The following is a 16,907-nucleotide window of genomic DNA, read 5'->3' as shown; positions in this document are numbered from 1 at the left end:
GCTTTCCTCCCCAGGAGCAAGCGTCTTTTAATTTCTTTGCTGCAGTCCCCATCTGCAGTGATCTTGGAGCCCAGGAAAATAAAATCTGTCACTATCTCCATTTCTTCCCCATCTATTTGCCATGAATTGAGAGGGCCGGATGCCACGATCTTTGTTTTCTTGATGTTGAGTTTCAAGCCAACTTTTGCACTCTCCTCCTTCATCCGCATCAACAGGCTCTTTAGTTCCTCTTCACTTTCTGCCATTAGAGTGGTATCATCTGCATATCTGAGGTTGTTTATATTTCTCCCTGCAATCTTGATCCCAATTTGTGACTCCTCTAATCCCGCATTTCTCATGATGTGCTCTGCATACAAGTTAAATAGGCAAGGCGACAGTATACAGCCTTGCCGAACTCCTTTCTCAATTTTGAACCAGTTAGTGATTCCATGTTCAGTTCTCACTGTTGCTTCTTGACCTGCATATAAATTTCTCAAGAGACAAATAAGATGCTCTGGTATTCCCATCTCTTTAAGAACTTGCCACAATTTGTTGTGCTCCACACAATCAAAGGCTTTAGCATAGTCAATGAAGCAGAAGTAGACGTTCTTCTGGTACTCCCTAGCTTTCTCCATGATCCAGCGTATGTTGGTAATTTGATCTCTAGTTCCTCTGCCTCTTCGAAATCCTGCCTGTACTTCTGGAAGTTCTCGGTCCACATATTGCTGGAGCCTAGCTTGTAGGATTTTGAGCATAACTTTGCTAGCATGAGAAATTAGTGCAATGGTGCGGTAGTTTGAGCATTCTTTGGCATTGCCCTTCTTTGGGATTGGAATGTAAACTGACCTTTTCCAATCCTGTGGCCATTGTTGAGTTTTCCAAATTTGCTGGCATATTGAGTGTAGCACTTTTACTGCATCGTCCTTTAAGGTTTTGAATAGTTCAACTGGAATGCTGTCACCACCACTAGCTTTATTGTTGCTCAGACTTCCTAAGGCCCATTTGACTTCACATTCCAGGATGTCTGGCTCCAGGTCAGTAACTACCCCATTGTGGTCATCAGGGATGTTAAGCTCGCTCTTGTATAGTTCTTCTGTATAATTTTGCCACCTTTGTTTAATCTCTTCTGCTTCTGTGAGGTCCCTACCATTTTGGTCCCTTATCATACCCAACTTTGCATGAAACGTTCTCTTCATATCTCCAATTTTCTTGAAAAGATCTCTGGTCCTCCCCATTCTATTGTTTTCTTCTATTTGTTTGCACTGTTCATTTAAGAAGGCATTCTTATCTCTTCTAGCTTTTCTCTGGAATTCTGCATCCATTTGGGTGTATCTTTCTCTTTCTCCCTTGCCTTTCACTTCCCTTCTCTCCTTAGCTATTTGTAAAGCTTCCTCAGACAGCCATTTTGATTTCTTGCATTTCTTTTTCTTTGGGTTGGTTTTAGTTGTTACCTCTTGTACAATGTCGCGAACCTCCGTCCATAGTTCTTCAGGCACTCTGTCTATCAGATCTAATTCCTTAAATCTATTTGTCACCTCTACTGTGTATTCGTTGGGGATATGATTTAGTTCATACCTGAGTGGCCTAGTGCTTTTCCCTACTTTCTTCAATTTAAGCCTAAATTTTGCAACAAGAAGCTCATGATCTGAACCACAATCAGCTCCTGGTCTTGTTTTTATTGACTGGATAGAACTTTTCCATCTTTGGCTGCAGAGCACATAGTCAATCTGATTTCTGTGTTGACCGTCTGGTGATGTCCATATGTAGAGTTCGTCTCTTGGGTTGTTGGAAAAGAGTGTTTGCTATGACCATTGTATTCTCTTGACAAAATTCTACCAGCCTGTGCCCTGCTCCATTTTGTACTCCAAGGCCAAACTTGCCTGTTATCCCGGTTATCTTTTGGCTTCCTACTTTAGCATTCCAATCCCCCATGATGATAAGCACATCATTTTTTGGCGTTGCTTCTAGAAGGTGTTGTAAGGCTTCATAGAACTGATCAACTTCATCCTATTCAGCAGCAGTGGTTGGGGCATAGACCTGGATCACTGTGATGTTGAATGGTTTGCCTTGGATTCGAACTGAGATCATTCTGTCATTTTGGGGATTGTATCCCAAGACTGCTTTTCCTACTCTGTTATTGATTATGAAGGCTACTCCATTTCTTCTGCGAGATTCTTGTCCACAGTAGTATACCTGATGGTCATCTGAATTAAATTCACCCATTCCTGTCCATTTTAGTTCACTGATTCCTAAAATGTCGATGTTCAGTCTTGTCATTTCTTGTTTAACCACGTCCAGCTTGCCTTGATTCATGGATCTGACGTTCCAGGTCCCTATGGAATAAAAATCTTTACAGCATCGGACTGTCTTTTCGCCACCAGTTACTTCCACAACTGAGCGTCCTTTCGGCTTTGGCCCAGTCGCTTCATTCATTCTGGCACTACTCATACTAGCCGTCTGCTCATCCCCAGTAGCATATTGGACACCTTCCGACCTGAGGGGCTCATCTTCCGGCGTCATAACGTTTTGCCTTTTGGAACTGTCCATAGAGTTTTCCTGGCAAAGATACTGGAGTGGTTTGCCATTTCCTTCTCCAGTGGATCACCTTTTGTCAGAGCTCTCAGCTATGACCTGTCCGTCTTGGGTGGCCCTGCACGGTATAGCTCATAGCTTCACTGAACTACGCAAGCCCCCTTGCCACAACAAGGTAGCGATCCTTGAAGGGGGTCATTACCGTTTACCCCCCCCCCCAGCAAGCTGGGTACTCATTTTACCAACCTCGGAAAGATGGAAGGCTGAGTCAACCTTGAGCCGGCTGCTGGGATTGAACTCCCAGCCTCATGGGCAAAGCTTTCAGACGGCTGCCTTACCACTCTGCGCCACAAGAGGCTCTTAGATCAAACAGTAAGGTTATTAAAAAAAAAACAGCACTTATTCATGACTGCCTTTTATGATTTGTGACTGGCAACTATATGAATGAATATCTGAGGCAGCAGAACGAAATAATAGGGACTGAGCAATAGAATATCCTCAGGCTTTGTAAGAGACCCCATATGCAGAATACCCAGTTGTGTGTACTGTATTATTTGGAAGAAATAGTTGAAGCTATTTGCTTAACCTCCACAAAATGGTTGATGAACAGACCAACAGTCGGTTGAAAAATCAGCTCCCTTATCATGCAGCCAGAAGACTGCTGCCACGAAATTTTCTGTCTTTGCAGAATCGGCCCCAGTTTGTGACTGGAGAACAGGATATGAGCAAAACTGTTTAAACATCCCTAGCCTAAAATACAGGCTTCCCACCACATGTTTTACAGTGCGATCCTGAGGAGAATTACTCCGATCTGAGCCCTTTCATTGCAATCAATGCGTTTAGATGGGAACAAATCTCAGGGCTGAACTGGTAAAGTCTGTTCCATGAGATTTGGTTTGGAAAATTCCTAGAGATTTTCGGTGTGGAGGCTGGGTAGAGCAGTGTTTTGGAAAGAGAAGGACCTCATTGGGGTATAAGTCCATAGTGTCCACCCTTCAAACAGGCATTTTCTCCAGGGGAACTTTCTCCAGCCAGCACCTGGAGGTTATGCAACAGGGTGGAGCCCCGTCAGCCATGATAAACTAAAAGAAAAATGTCTCAAGCTGGTGATGGCAAAATGATTTAATGCTCAAACCAATATCACAATGTTCAAACCAATATCATAATGTTCAAAACAATTTCAAAACGGATTCCCGGGTATAGGCCGTTTTCGACTTCTTCATCAGTGAATTCTCAATATTGAAATAACTCAAATCTTCTCTAATACCTCCTTGGTGACCCCTGGTCACTGCTATAGAGGAATTATGCATAGTGATGTTAATATTAGTAGACCCTTACAAATTTGAATTTATGCAACCAGTTTGGGATTGAACTATATACCCAAGATATTATATTATATCAAAAAACATTCTTAGAGAAGACTGATTTATTACAATACTGAGAATTCACTGATGAAGAAATCGAAAACAGACTTTATCTGGGAATCTGTTTTGATATTGTTTTGAATACTGTGATATTGGCTTGAACATTAAATCACTTTGCCATCGCCAGCCATCGCCTGGTGGTTGGCAGCCCTGTCCATTTGGCCGTTTAGTGATTTAACCCCTGGAGATCTTGGGAACGGAGCTGAACCCTGAAGGGCGGCCACAGGAGCAAATCACCACGACAGGGAACAATACTTGAACACGGCTGCCCTTATTTCTTCCTGAAGTGGCCAACGGCCAAACAGGATTCCCCATCAGCGCCCAACCATTTTTGGCAAAACAAGTCACTTCTGCTTTCTGTTGTGGCCTCTGACAAACACACGGGATTCCCCCCACTTCAGAGAACCATAAGGGGATTTCCTGTGGGAAAAATGAAAGCTCGTCCATCACGGGATGCCCACATGAACTCCTCGCCGACACCTTCACCTTCCCCGCACTCTTTGTGTGGCCGAGCTCCGAGGCAGTGCTGGGATGGGGCCGATCCTGCTCACTTTGGTGCTGCACTCCGGTAAGGAGAGAATCGTCTTTTTAAAAATCCATCTTTCTCTTTCCTTCAGCTGAGACATTCCTAACATTTCGTTCTAAAGGTTTTGCTTTCTGAGAGTCAGCGTGGTGTTGTGGTTAAGAGTAGCGTCTTCAAATCTGGAGAGCCGTTCAGTTCCCCACTCTTCTTCCACATGCAGCCAGCTGGGTGACTTTGGGTTAGTCACAGTCCCGGAACAGCTGTTGTCACAGAGCAGTTCTCTCCGAGCTCTCTTGGTCTCATTTACCTCACCGGGTGTCTGTTGTGGGGAGAGGAAGGGAAGGTGATTGTAAATTGCTTTGAGACTACATTGGGTAGTGAAAAGCAGTGGACAAATGCCCCCAACTCTTCTCTCTTCTCCCTAGATAACTATTGATTTTTGCCTACCCCTCAGTGCAAAGATAACCAAAAAGCCTTTTCTGTTTTAAAATCCAAAAAAATATTGAAGATAAACCCTTTAATTTTAATTAAACTCTTTAATGTGCAATTCCTGGGTAATCCAGGGTCAGTTAAGACCCGCGTCTGGAAGAAGTGGGAATGAATTTCCGGAGTGGTCTTCTCTGCTCTCCTAGGATGGAGGAGACCCAGGTCCAAATCCCCCATAGCAAACTGGGTGATCTTGGGCCATTCACTCTCTCTAAAGCTACTTCACAAGGCTATTGTGAAGGGAAAATGAGGGAGAGGAGTACAATGTGAACCAATCTGAGCTTCCTGGAGGAGCAGGGGAAGAAAAACATAGGCTATAGTGTGGTAGTGAATGGGGGGTTATAGAATCATAGAATCATAGAGTTGGAAGGGGCCATACAGGCCGTCTAGTCCAATTCTGATGGGGGCTATAGCAAAGGGATTAACTTCCCCCCTCCCCCGTGTTGGTTTTCAGATGGCAAATTAGGGTCACAAGTCCCCCAGCCAGGCTGGCTGTTGACAAGGAATGGAACAGTAGGGTCGCCAGCTACTCTATGGGAGACCAACATGGCTATCTCCAGAAACTCAAAAATCTTTTGGTCTTTTAAGGTGATACTGGACTTGAATCTTGTTGTTCTACAGAATCTTCCCCTTTCTTACGAAGGATCTCACATTTTAAGTGTTTTTGTCTGAATGTTATGAGCAAGTCCATTCTGTATATCAGCATTTTTCAACCGTTTGACCGTGGAAAAACCCCTGAAATATTTTTTCAGACTTTCAGGCGCCCCGGAAGTGATGTCAGCTGGCCATGCCCTCTGTCACACCCCCAGAAGTGACATCACTACCCACACTCTTAGCCGTCCTGTCGCTCCCTCCTCTGCCTTTACTACTACTATGGCATTCCTGCTTCATGTAGGCCGGGAAAAAGCATACCGTGGGTGCTGAGAAGCCAGCCCAGACTTCTCCCCATTTCAGAGCTCTTGCAGACCCCCGTCAGAACTCCTGCAACCCCCCAGGGGTCCACGGACTCCTGGTTGAGACTCCCTGCTGTGTATGATCAGTTTTATGTATGTCTTTGTTAAATTAACAGAGTGCTCACTTTGAATTACACCTCTGAGGAAGGCCTAGTGCTGAAACAAATTCGGTATTTCATATGGAGACAAATATGTACTTTTAATCCTGTCTTCTCGTAAATGGACATTTGTCTTTATATTGAGATTAGGTACTTAAATGGAGGTAGTGACAGATTTTATTTTCCTGGGCTCCAAGATCACTGCAGATGGGGACTGCAGCAAAGAAATTAAAAGACGCTTGCTCCTGGGGAGGAAAGCTATGGCTAATCTAGACAGCATCCTAAAAAGCAGAGACATCACCCTGCCAACAAAAGTGCGTTTAGTCAAGGCTATGGTATTCCCAGTTGCAATGTATGGCTGCGAAAGTTGGACCATAAGGAAGGCCAAGCGTCAAAGAATTGAGGCTTTTGAACTCTGGTGCTGGAGAAGACTCTTGCGAGTCCCTTGGACGGCAAGGCGAACAAACCGGTCAGTCCTAGAGGAGATCAGCCCTGCCTGCTCCTTAGAAGGCCAGATCCTGAAGATGAAACTCAAATCCTTTGGCCACCTCAGGAGAAGGAAGCACTCCCTGGAGAAGAGCCTAATGCTGGGAGAGATCGAGGGCAAAAGAAGAAGGGGACGACAGAGAATGAGGTGGCTGCATGGAGTCACTGAAGCAGTCGGTGTGAACTTAAATGGACTCCAGGGAATGGTTGAGGACAGGAAGGCCTGGAGGATCATTGTCCATGGGGTCGCGATGGGTAGGACACGACTTCGCACCTAACAACAACAACAACTCTTATATGCTAAACCATAGAACCAATGTTTTTAAATGGTATTTTAGCCCTTCTGACTGTATTGTTTTGAACATCTGAAGGGCCCCTGCTCCCTCCCTCCCAGAACCCCATCAATGTGCTCCGATCCTGGACCTGTTTGCACTGTTAGCACTATTACAATTATCAGTTAGTAGTACTGATGTTATGATTGTTTATATGTTATGGATTGTTACTTGCATTGTTTATATGTTTTATGTAAACCAACCTGAGCCTCCTACGAGGGCGGTATATAAATTGAATGAATGAATGAATGAATGAATGAATGAATGAATGAATGAATGAATGAATGGTTTGTGCATTTTTCATAGTTATATTTTGCTTTCTTTTTCTTTGTTCCAACCTTTCTGGCTACCTTTGAAATGTTTTGACGTTCACTGCCCTGGGTGGGAAGGTGGAAATAGAAAACTTTAAAAATAATGAATGAGATAAACAAATTTCTGCCCACCAGGCATTTCAGAAATTGTGTAAACTGAGCATAACTCTCAGGGAATGAACTGTTCTTGAGTTCCCTAAGATACTGATTAACAGTGTCCGTTGTTCTCTGATAAAAACGTCTCTTGTAACTTCCTTTCCAGCAATACCGGCTCTTCTAGCCCATGCCCCATTACGGGTCTTGGGAATTGAAGGTCAGCCTGTGTTCTTGAAGGTCAACGTCCCTCCTGACTTCCTGGTCAGGGATGCCCTCTGGAGGTTCCTGACTCCCGCAGAAGAGCTGGTGGCGATCTCCTTCAAGGGAACCGCACAGAACGTGTACCAATCCCGTTTCTATGGGAGGAGTCGACTCCACACGAATTTCTCCCTGGAGATCAGTCCAGCAGCCCTGGGGGACAGCGGGATCTTCTCGGCGCTGCTGGTGAACACAACGGGAGAGATTGAGAAGCAGATCTTCCACCTGGAGGTCTACGGTATGTTCTCCCGGAGGAAGAAGGATGCGGCTGGTCAAGATCATGTAGGCCAGGGGTAGTCAACCTGTGGTCCTCCAGATGTTCATGGACTACAATTCCCATGAGCCCCTGCCAGCAAACACGGAGCAGGGGGGTGGATTAGATGGCCTGTATGGCCCCTTCCAACTCTATGATTCTATGATTCTATGAATTGTAGTCCATGAACATCTGGAGGACCACAGGTTGACTACCCCTGATGTATGCAATGTGGGAGACCTCTGTTTGTGACCTTGGAGAGCCACTGCTGCTCCAAGTAGACCATACTGATTTCAAAGGACCAAGAGTCTGATTCAGTATAAATTATGTGGCCAAAGGTGGGGTTTTTTGCCGGGGATGTGTGTGTAATTCCTTATAGAAGAAAGTCATTTCCGAAGCATTATGCAGCTCAATAGCACCCTAGAAAGCAACAAGATGGGAATGTAAACTTTTGCACATCAAAGCTCCCTTTGTCAGATAGAAGTTGGAATGGAAAACCCTTGCCCTTCTGTCTCTTTCCCACCTCCTGACTGCGATGTAAGTGCACAGGGTTCTTCATTCCTACTTATATCTGATGAAGGGAACTTTGATTCTCTCCCAAAAAGATCCAGAAAATCTTGTTGGTTTCTATGACTGGACCTGAATCTAGCTCTTCTATTGCAGACCCACCTGTCTCCCTTCCTGAAAGCATTAGGGCAGGGGTGGCCACACTGTGGTTCTCCAGATGTCCATGGACTACAGTTCCCATGAGGCCCAGCCAGCATTTGTTGGCAGGGGCTCATGGGAATTGTAGTCCATGGACATCTGGAGGACCACAGGTTGACTACCCTTGGGCTACAGTTCCCATGAGCCCCTGCTAGCACATACTGATGGGATCATGGGAATTGTAGTCCATGGACATCTGGAGAGCCACAGTTTGGCCACCCCTTCATTAAGGCATTTACTGCGTAGAAGAAGAAGAAGAGTTGGATCTTATATGCCGCTTTTCCCTACCCGAAGGAGGCTCAAAGCGGCTTACAGTCGCCTTCCCTTTCCTCTACCCACAACAGACACCCTGCGAGGTGGGTGAGGCTGAGAGATATCACTGCTCGGTCAGAACAGTTTTATCAGTGCCATGGCGAGCCCAAGGTCACCCAGCTGGCTGCATGTGGGGGAGTGCAGAATCGAACCTGGAATGCCAGATTAGAAGTCCTCACTCCTAACCACTACACCAAACTGGCTCCTAACCACTACACCAAACTAGATATGCCCTTTAAGAACCTGGACGTACAAAATGTTGCCTGGAGTTCATTAGTTGATCCGGATTCCTGGATCTCGGCTTTGTAAAAATTCCTTGAAAGGATGCTTCTAGCCCTCATCACTTCACAATGACATTTCAGAGGGACGCAAAATTCTAGGCAGATGTTTTCAGTCCTTGTTTAGTGGGAGATTTTCTTGAGGCAGCGTCATCTCCTCATCCCACACAACCCTAATGATTTCCTCCCCCCCCCCGGCTGCCATTTCCTACAACTGCTATTGAAATGTGATTTATTTGCATGGTTTATGGCAGGGGTAGTCAAAGTGCGGCCCTCCAGATGTCCATGGACTACAATTCCCATGAGCCCCTGCCAGCGTTTGCTGGAAGGGGCTCCTGGGAATTGTAGTCCATGGACATCTGGAGGGCTGCAGTTTGACTACCCCTGGTTTATGGCATTCGGAGGGGAACGTTTGGTGCAGAAATGGCAGGAGGGATAGGGGAGGGTCATGCCATGTCAGCTGCAAATTCTGGGTTCTTTTCCAATGCCTCTGCTCTGTTTCCAGATGTGGTCTCCACACCAACCATCCATGTGTTCGGTGAGGAGAGCAACCCAAACAGGAAATCAGGATCCTGCGAATTCTTCCTGGCTTGCGCAGCGTCTAGAGGGACCAATGTCACCTACAGTTGGGCAGGCCCGGGGGGCGAGACCCTGGCTGGGGAAAACCACTCTGCCTTGGAGAACGGCCAGGTGCTGAGGGCAAAACTGGACCTCTCGGAGAAGATGGCATCGAACTACACCTGCACCGTCACCAATGCAGTCAGCGCCAAATCTGTCAGCATCGAAGTTCAGGAGCAATGCCAGAGACAATCAGGTTGGTGACTACCAGGGTCGCCATTTCGGATTCCAACAGAATGCGGGGGAGAATGGATGGGAAAGCAAAATTCACAGCAAGGCTGGAATGCCTGAGGACCATTTCTGCACAGGTTATGGGCCCCCAAGTTCAGTGGTGTTTGGGGAGGGGCTCTGATACAGTGGTAGAGCATCTGCTTGGCATGCGGAAGGTCCCAGGTGCAATCCCTGCCGTCCCCAGCTAAGTGATCAGTTAGGTCAGTGGTCCCCAACCTGCGGGCCGCTGCCCGATGCCGGGCCGCAAAGGCCATGGCGCCGGGCCGCGGCTCCCTCTCCCTCTCCCCGCCCCCCTCCCCGCAGTAAAAATCTTCCCAGGCCGCAAGCCTGCGGCCCGGGAAGCTTCTTACTACAGGAGGGCGGGGAGAGGGAATCAGGGCCGGGCCGCGCCCGTGCGGCTCGAGCGCGGCCCGCGGGTGCGGCTCGGGCGCGGCCCGATGCGCGGGCATGGCCCTGCCGGTCCCCAGCCTCATAAAGGTTGGGGACCACTGAGTTAGGTGATGATGTGAAAGACATGAGGCCTTGGGGAGCTGCTGCCAGTCAGAGTAGACAATACTCACCACAATAGACTGAGGGTCTGATTCAGTATAAGGCAGCTTCAAAGAGGAGAGGCTGTGGCTTAGCAGTAGAGCTTCTGCTTTGGCTGCCGGAAGTCCCCGGTTCAATTCCCGGCATCTCCCCTTGAAGGGATTTGGAAGTAGATGATGTGAAAGGCCTCTGTCCCAGACCCTGGAGAGCCACTGCCAGTCTGAGAAGGAAATATGGGCCTTGATGGATCAAGGGTCTGGTACAGATATTGTATGGCTTCAGATGTATTCCAATGTCCTGTTGGGAAGCTGGTCTAATTTCCTGCTCCCCAGAGGTGGCCAAACTGTGGCTTTCCAGATGTTCATGGACTACAATTCCCATGAGTCCCTGCTGCTGGGCAGGGGCTCATGGGAATTGTAGTCCATGGACACTGGAGAGTCACAGTTTGGCCAGCCTTGCCCTACAGCATCACAGTGCATTTGTACACCTCTGAGGGTTTCTTCAGCTTTGCTCTCATCTTTCTCAAACCTACCTTGCTCCTCAGTTTTGCGGGAAATTGCAATAAAGCCTGGGGGGCTGCCTTATGGCTCAGTAAATTGGGACATTCCCACTAATGGGACAGCCATTTCCCTTGTCCCACACTTCCTCTTCCCACTACCGGGGAGAGGGGGCTTTTATTAAAAAAATAAACAAACAAACAGCTAATGTATATTGTGATAATTTTGTTACCACATCTGTAATGGTGATATGTGGATTTCCATCTTTTTTTTTTTAAGTCTCTAGCTCCTTCTATTGCAGACTCCACCTTTCCTCTTATAGCTCCACAACTGCAATGGAAGTAGTATAGACATTTTTTTTAAGCCCCAAAGCTGGGAACTCAGAGAACCTGAAGGTCAATATTATAATATTCAATGGTCATTTTTCAAAATTGAAGGATAAAACCCAGTAACCTGGAGGAGGTATGTTGTAAACACTACAAATCTGGCTTTTCATCATTTTAATGCCACCCAAAAGTTGCGAGTGGCACATGACATTCTTAACACAGCTCTGAGTCTCTGTTCACCATGAAAAGGGAGGGATAGAAATATTTTAAATTTTTGAAAAAATCTGAGGTATTCCCCTGTTTCTCACACACAGGATAGTCTCTTTTGATATTTTAAAATAGGAGTTCTCTCTAACCCTAATATGAAGGAGGGAATGCCTCTTTCAATTCCATCTTAAAACTGGTGTTCTTCCTTGCCCTCACATGGAACGAATGCTTCTTTTCAGACTGTGGAATTAACACCTATCTTTCAGCTGCCCGCAGCACGATTTTCATCTCTCTTCAAAATGATTGTCCATCTCCCGGTTTGAAACATCTCAAGGCTGTGAAGGAGGTGCCACCCTCAAGGCATTTCTTTGAGGGGGCCCCGCTGCCCACGCCATCAGCGCATAAAAATCCCATGGAAATCCCGAAGGGCTTCCTTGAATTCTTTACCCGTTCACAGGTTTCCCCTGCAGCTGAGAGTGGAACGTCAGCGTTTCCCCCTTGGCTTCCTGTCTCACAGTGGGACTTTCTGTTGACCTTTTATGAGCAATTGTTTTTAAAGTGCCATATGAGTGCAATTAAAATGATGCTTTCAGGGGCTAGCCATTGGCTGGCTGGGTGCATGTGCTTTCTCTGTGCCCTGGGCAAAAACCTCTCTCCTCCTGACAGAAGGGTGGGTGGTTGGTCTCCATGGCAAAGGGTGAGATTCTCCCTGGCATCTCCTCCTTAAAGAAACAGGCATCCATTCCTGATCTCATGTTGTTTATTCTTTGTTCCCAGGTGTTAAAGTCACAGCATATGATTATAGGGACATCCTCCTCATCGTGGTGCCCCTTGCATGTTTTCTGCTGTCTGCAGCAGTCATCTTACATGCTAAATGTCGCTCAGGTAAAAATGTCACTCAGGTAAAAATGTCACGCTGTGTGTCAAAGACAGAGAGGGCTTTCTGGCTGGGCTGTGAAGTTGCTACCAGCTACATGGTAGTTAGTTTATGCTCCAGGGGCTGCCCAAATCATATCTATCCCTTTTTAAACTATGGTTCTTCCCACACCAACTTTTTGTCCTTACAACAGCCCTGCGAGGTAGGTTTTATTTATTTTTGTATTTGTCTACAAAGCTCCTATCTCGCTTTCCTGACCTCACGAGGATCACTGTGGCGTTTCCCCTCTGACATCTCCAACATGCCAACGTCGTTTCAAGCTGACATCAGCATGTCGTGTCGTTCCCAGAAAGCACCCCCATGCCCCACCGGCAACCCTAACAGGAAGTGACATCATCACACCAGCAATGCTCTGATCTTTGGACAAAAACTCTGTGGCGGAAGTCAGTTTTACCGTAGAGATTTTGCCCAAATACCAGTAGGGTGGCCAGCTCTCGGTTAGGGACCACAGCTGATGTTCTAACCACTACACTAGCAAGTGCTATTGCTATTCGTATTATTTATTCAATTTATAACCCGCCTTATTCCAAAGCTCAAGGCGGGTTACATAAAAACACACCCCATTAAAACCACTCCCCTAAAAATAATAAATGAATTATGAATAATAAATGGATGAGTGATTGGGATGTGAGTGTCCTGCATAGTGCAGGGGGTTGGACTAGATGACCCATGATGTCCCTTCCAACTCTGTGATTCTATAAGCCAGGGGTGGCCAAACTGTGGCTCTCCAGATGTTCATGGACTACAATTCCCATGAGCTGCAGCCAGCATGGGCAGTTGGCAGGGGCTCATGGAAATTGTAATCCATGAACATCTAGAGAGCATGGGTTTCTCTCCCTCTAATGGTTAATTTGATATTAAAGCGTTTCGTGTCCAGCAACCCTACCCTATAAAGCAGGGGTGGTCAATCTGTGGCTCTCTAGATCAGGTGGAGTCAACCTATGGTCCTCCAGATGTCCATGGACTACAAGTCCCACGAGCCCCTGCCATGAACATCTAGAGGACCACCGGTTGACTACCCCTGCTCTAGATGTTCACGGATTACAATGAACCTGGACTGAACCTGGATCCTTCTTTGTGCCAAGCAGGAGCCCTGCCACTGAACCACCATCTATAATTTGAAAGCAGAAGTCCCAGGCCCAAAATCTGACATCTCCCAGGTTTGCCTGACCCTTTAAGTGGTAATCCCAGGGACTGAACCTGCAGCCTTCTGCATGCCAGGCAGATGCTCTTCCACTAAGCCACAGCCCCTCCTGGTTCTTATTTGCACACGTTCTTATGTCATCTCCTCTGCATCTTAGATTTATAAGCTTTTTAGAGCAAAGGCCCGTCTCCTTCTTGTTATTCTCTATTCACATGGCAGATGCAATATTAGTAACAAATACTAATTAATAAGAACAAGGTAATTGTTGTAAATACAGGCGGCATAGCCACATGCTCCTCCGGATGAATAATGACTGTGTCTCTTTTCTTCCTTTTCTTTTTTCTCGCACAGGGAAACAAATCTCCTATGTAGTTGCAGCAAATGAGCCATTTCCTGCTTAGCTGGTTCTTCTGGGAGCTGGCCTCTTCCGCAGAACTGCCCAAATACTTGACTTGGGAGAAACAGGCGACAAACGGACTTTGTTTCGGAAATAAATGCCTCGTTCCCTTGGCTGGGAGTTTCAGGACTGTTACAGACTGCCTTTCTCCCAGAGAAGAGGGGAAAGACAAAAACTAGACTCTTTGAGCTGCTGGTTCTTAATTTAAAAACTACATAGATTTTTGCAACCTTGGGCAGGACTGAGATGGGTGGATGTGGAACCAGGATGGAGGCTGTAGCAGGGGGTGGGGTATTGCAGCTTGGTGGTAGAACTTCTGCTTTGAATACAGAAGGTCCCCGGTTCAATCCCTGGCATCGTCCGAGGATCTCCGCTAGCAGAGGGCATGAAAGAACTAACTCTGGCCAGTACTGCCCCGAGATGCTGCCAATTAGAGGACAAAATGTTTAGCCATGTGGACCAGGGCCTGCCACAGTATTAGACAGTTTTACATGTTTGTATGTTCTGGAGAGCTGTTCTATAGGAATTTCTCGGTGAAATTCTTTCCTTAGCCCTCCCCATTTATCTAGGCTTGGGACCGGCATGCACAGTTGTCCAAGGCTGGAAGGCAAAGTCACGAAACTCCGGGTCACTTCCTTTGGCCATCTCATGCGACCCAACTCAGTGGAGAGAGCAACTACACTTGGACTGGTCAGGGATCAAAGGAAACCAGGCCAACAAAGAGCACGGGGGTTAGACACGATCAAAATGGATGCTGGCCAGAGCGTTATGCAACTAAAAGAAGTGGTAGAAGATCGAAAATCGGGGTGACAGCTGAGCCATAGGATCACCAGGAGACCTTATGACACTTAGGGCTGATCCTGCGTTGAGCAGGGGGTTGGACTAGATGGCCCATACGGCCCCTTCAACTCTATGATTCTGTGATTCTGTGATTCTGTGGCATCTGAATGGCTGACCTCATCATCATCATGTTTGGAGAGAGACCTGAGGGGTTAACGTAGTGGCAGTGGGAGACAACGTCATCACTGAAGCCTGGAGAGATGCTACGAATTGTGGGGCTTGTGGGGTTGATCTGACTGAGCAAAACGAGGACTGGCTGTTGGTGTATAATACTGGACGGGAATGGGGAGCTTGACTGGATCTGTGGTCTCTTTCTGCTCTGTGCGATTCTCCTGTCAAGTTAAGAGCAGCTGGGCGACTTTGGGCTACTCATAGTCCTGTTAGTGCTGTCCTCAGAGAGCTGTCCTGTCAGAAGCTTTCTCAGCCTCACCTACCTTACAGGGTGTATGTGGTGGGGAGAGGAAGGGGAGGCGAATGTAAGCCGCTTTGAGACTCCTTCGGGTAGAGAAAAGTGGCATATAAGAACTAAGTCTTCTTCAGTCATCTCAGGGCTCTCTCATCCTCACCTAACTTACAAGGTGTCTGTGGTGGGGAGAGGAAAGGGAGGCGAATGTAAGCCACTTTTGAGACTCCTGTGGGTAGAGAAAAGCGGGGTATAAAAAACAGTGCTGCTGCTATTTCTCCTGGCAACCTTGTACGGTTTTCAAGGCAAGAGATGAGTGCAGATTGCCTGCCTATGTGCAAAAACCCTTGTCTTCTTGGAGGTCTCCCCTCCAAGTACCAACCACATCTAACCCTGCCTAGCTTCCAAGATCTGGCAATGTCAAGCCAACCTAAGCCATCCAGGTCAGGGTTAACAATTCTTGTTACTGTCCTAATTTCAGAAACAAACAAAGCAGTGTGTGTGTGTTTGTGGGGGGGGAGAACAGACTTTGCACTCGAACAGGCATCACCTACGTGCAGAAAAAAATGATTTTAAAAGCAAGCAAATAAATGACAATTTGTTCAATGTGACAATGCATTTTGCATTTGATTTATGTTGGCGCTTTAAGGATTCACGGAGGTTTGTTACCATCTCACGGCTAACGTGGAAGCTGCCCACGTAGGCAGCAGTTTGCTTCTGAAAAAGGTTAGAAAAGGGAAAGGGAAAGCCACCCACTCTTCTTTGATCATAGGACCACGGCCTCCTGCGACTTTCCAAGGTCAGGATTGTGACAAAAGTCATGGGGGAGTGAGAGGTACAAACATGCTATGAGGACAGCATGGGTGAAAGTGGCGTCTTGAGGACACAACTCTTGCTTCATTTCATTTTTCACTTCCTCGGTTGGAAGCAAAACGGGCCAGTTCCGCAAAACTCTTCCTCTTCCAGTCCAAGGCCCTGCAGACGTGATCCCTGGCTGCTCAATTGCACCACCCGGTGGCCGTTTGCACAAGGAAATGTTGACGTTGATGTGAACCAGTGGTAGTCAAACTGCGGCCCTCCAGATGTCCATGGACTACAATTCCCAGAAGCCCCTGCCAGCATTCGCTGGCAGGGGCTTCTGGGAATTGTAGTCCATGGACATCTGGAGGGCCGCAGTTTGACTACCCCATTGTGAACAGTTGCTTTGTGATCCACGATATTGGAAATTATTACAGAAAAATCCCCACTAAACGTGACAATATAGATTCTTTAAAGGCATAGCTTAAAATAAGGCACCAGGGACTACACACCCGTGACCACCTAAATTCAGTCTGATAAAACTCAAGTCCACCAGCCAGTTAAAAAGTTAAAACGTCAGCTGTATCAAAAGACAGGGTAAAGTCTACCCTCTGAAGCAGCCATTTTGGCCAGGATTAGACTGGATGTAATGAGGGGCCTGTTTGTGTGTGTGTTAAGTGTCGTCCCGTCACAGTTGGCTTCTAGCAACCCCGCAAGGCAGAGGTAGCCAAACTGTGGCTTTCCAGATGTACATGGACTATAATTCCCATGAGCCATGGGAATTATAGGCCACAGACACCTGGGCCCATTCCACACATGTCAGACAATGCGCTTTCAATGTGCTTTTACAGCTAGCAAAACCCTGTGTGGGACAGGCTAACCTACTTCTAAAGTGCGCTGAAAGTGCATTATCCAGTGTGTGCAGAATGGGCCCTGAAGAGCTACCATTTGGCCA

At 46.9% G+C, this 16,907-nt stretch overlaps 1 protein-coding gene across 2 annotated transcripts; it reads left to right on the top strand.

Moving 5' to 3' along the window:
• Positions 1 to 4,331: 4,331 nt before the first annotated feature.
• Positions 4,332 to 15,745, top strand: SLAMF8 (SLAM family member 8). Of its 2 annotated transcripts, XM_077325335.1 has the most exons (5): positions 4,332 to 4,503; positions 7,387 to 7,716; positions 9,532 to 9,840; positions 12,211 to 12,318; positions 13,866 to 15,745. In XM_077325335.1, exons 1-5 carry the CDS (start codon positions 4,467 to 4,469, stop codon positions 13,913 to 13,915), a joined length of 834 nt encoding a protein of 277 aa, XP_077181450.1. In that variant the 5' UTR covers positions 4,332 to 4,466; the 3' UTR covers positions 13,916 to 15,745. The 2 variants fall into 2 exon arrangements, with proteins under 2 accessions (XP_077181450.1, XP_077181526.1); XM_077325411.1 differs by lacking the exon at positions 12,211 to 12,318.
• Positions 15,746 to 16,907: the final 1,162 nt, after the last annotated feature.

The sequence above is a fragment of the Paroedura picta genome, chromosome 1, assembly GCF_049243985.1.
Source record: "Paroedura picta isolate Pp20150507F chromosome 1, Ppicta_v3.0, whole genome shotgun sequence".
Taxonomy (NCBI): Eukaryota; Metazoa; Chordata; class Lepidosauria; order Squamata; family Gekkonidae; genus Paroedura; species Paroedura picta.
This window is presented reverse-complemented; position numbering and strand designations above follow the sequence as displayed.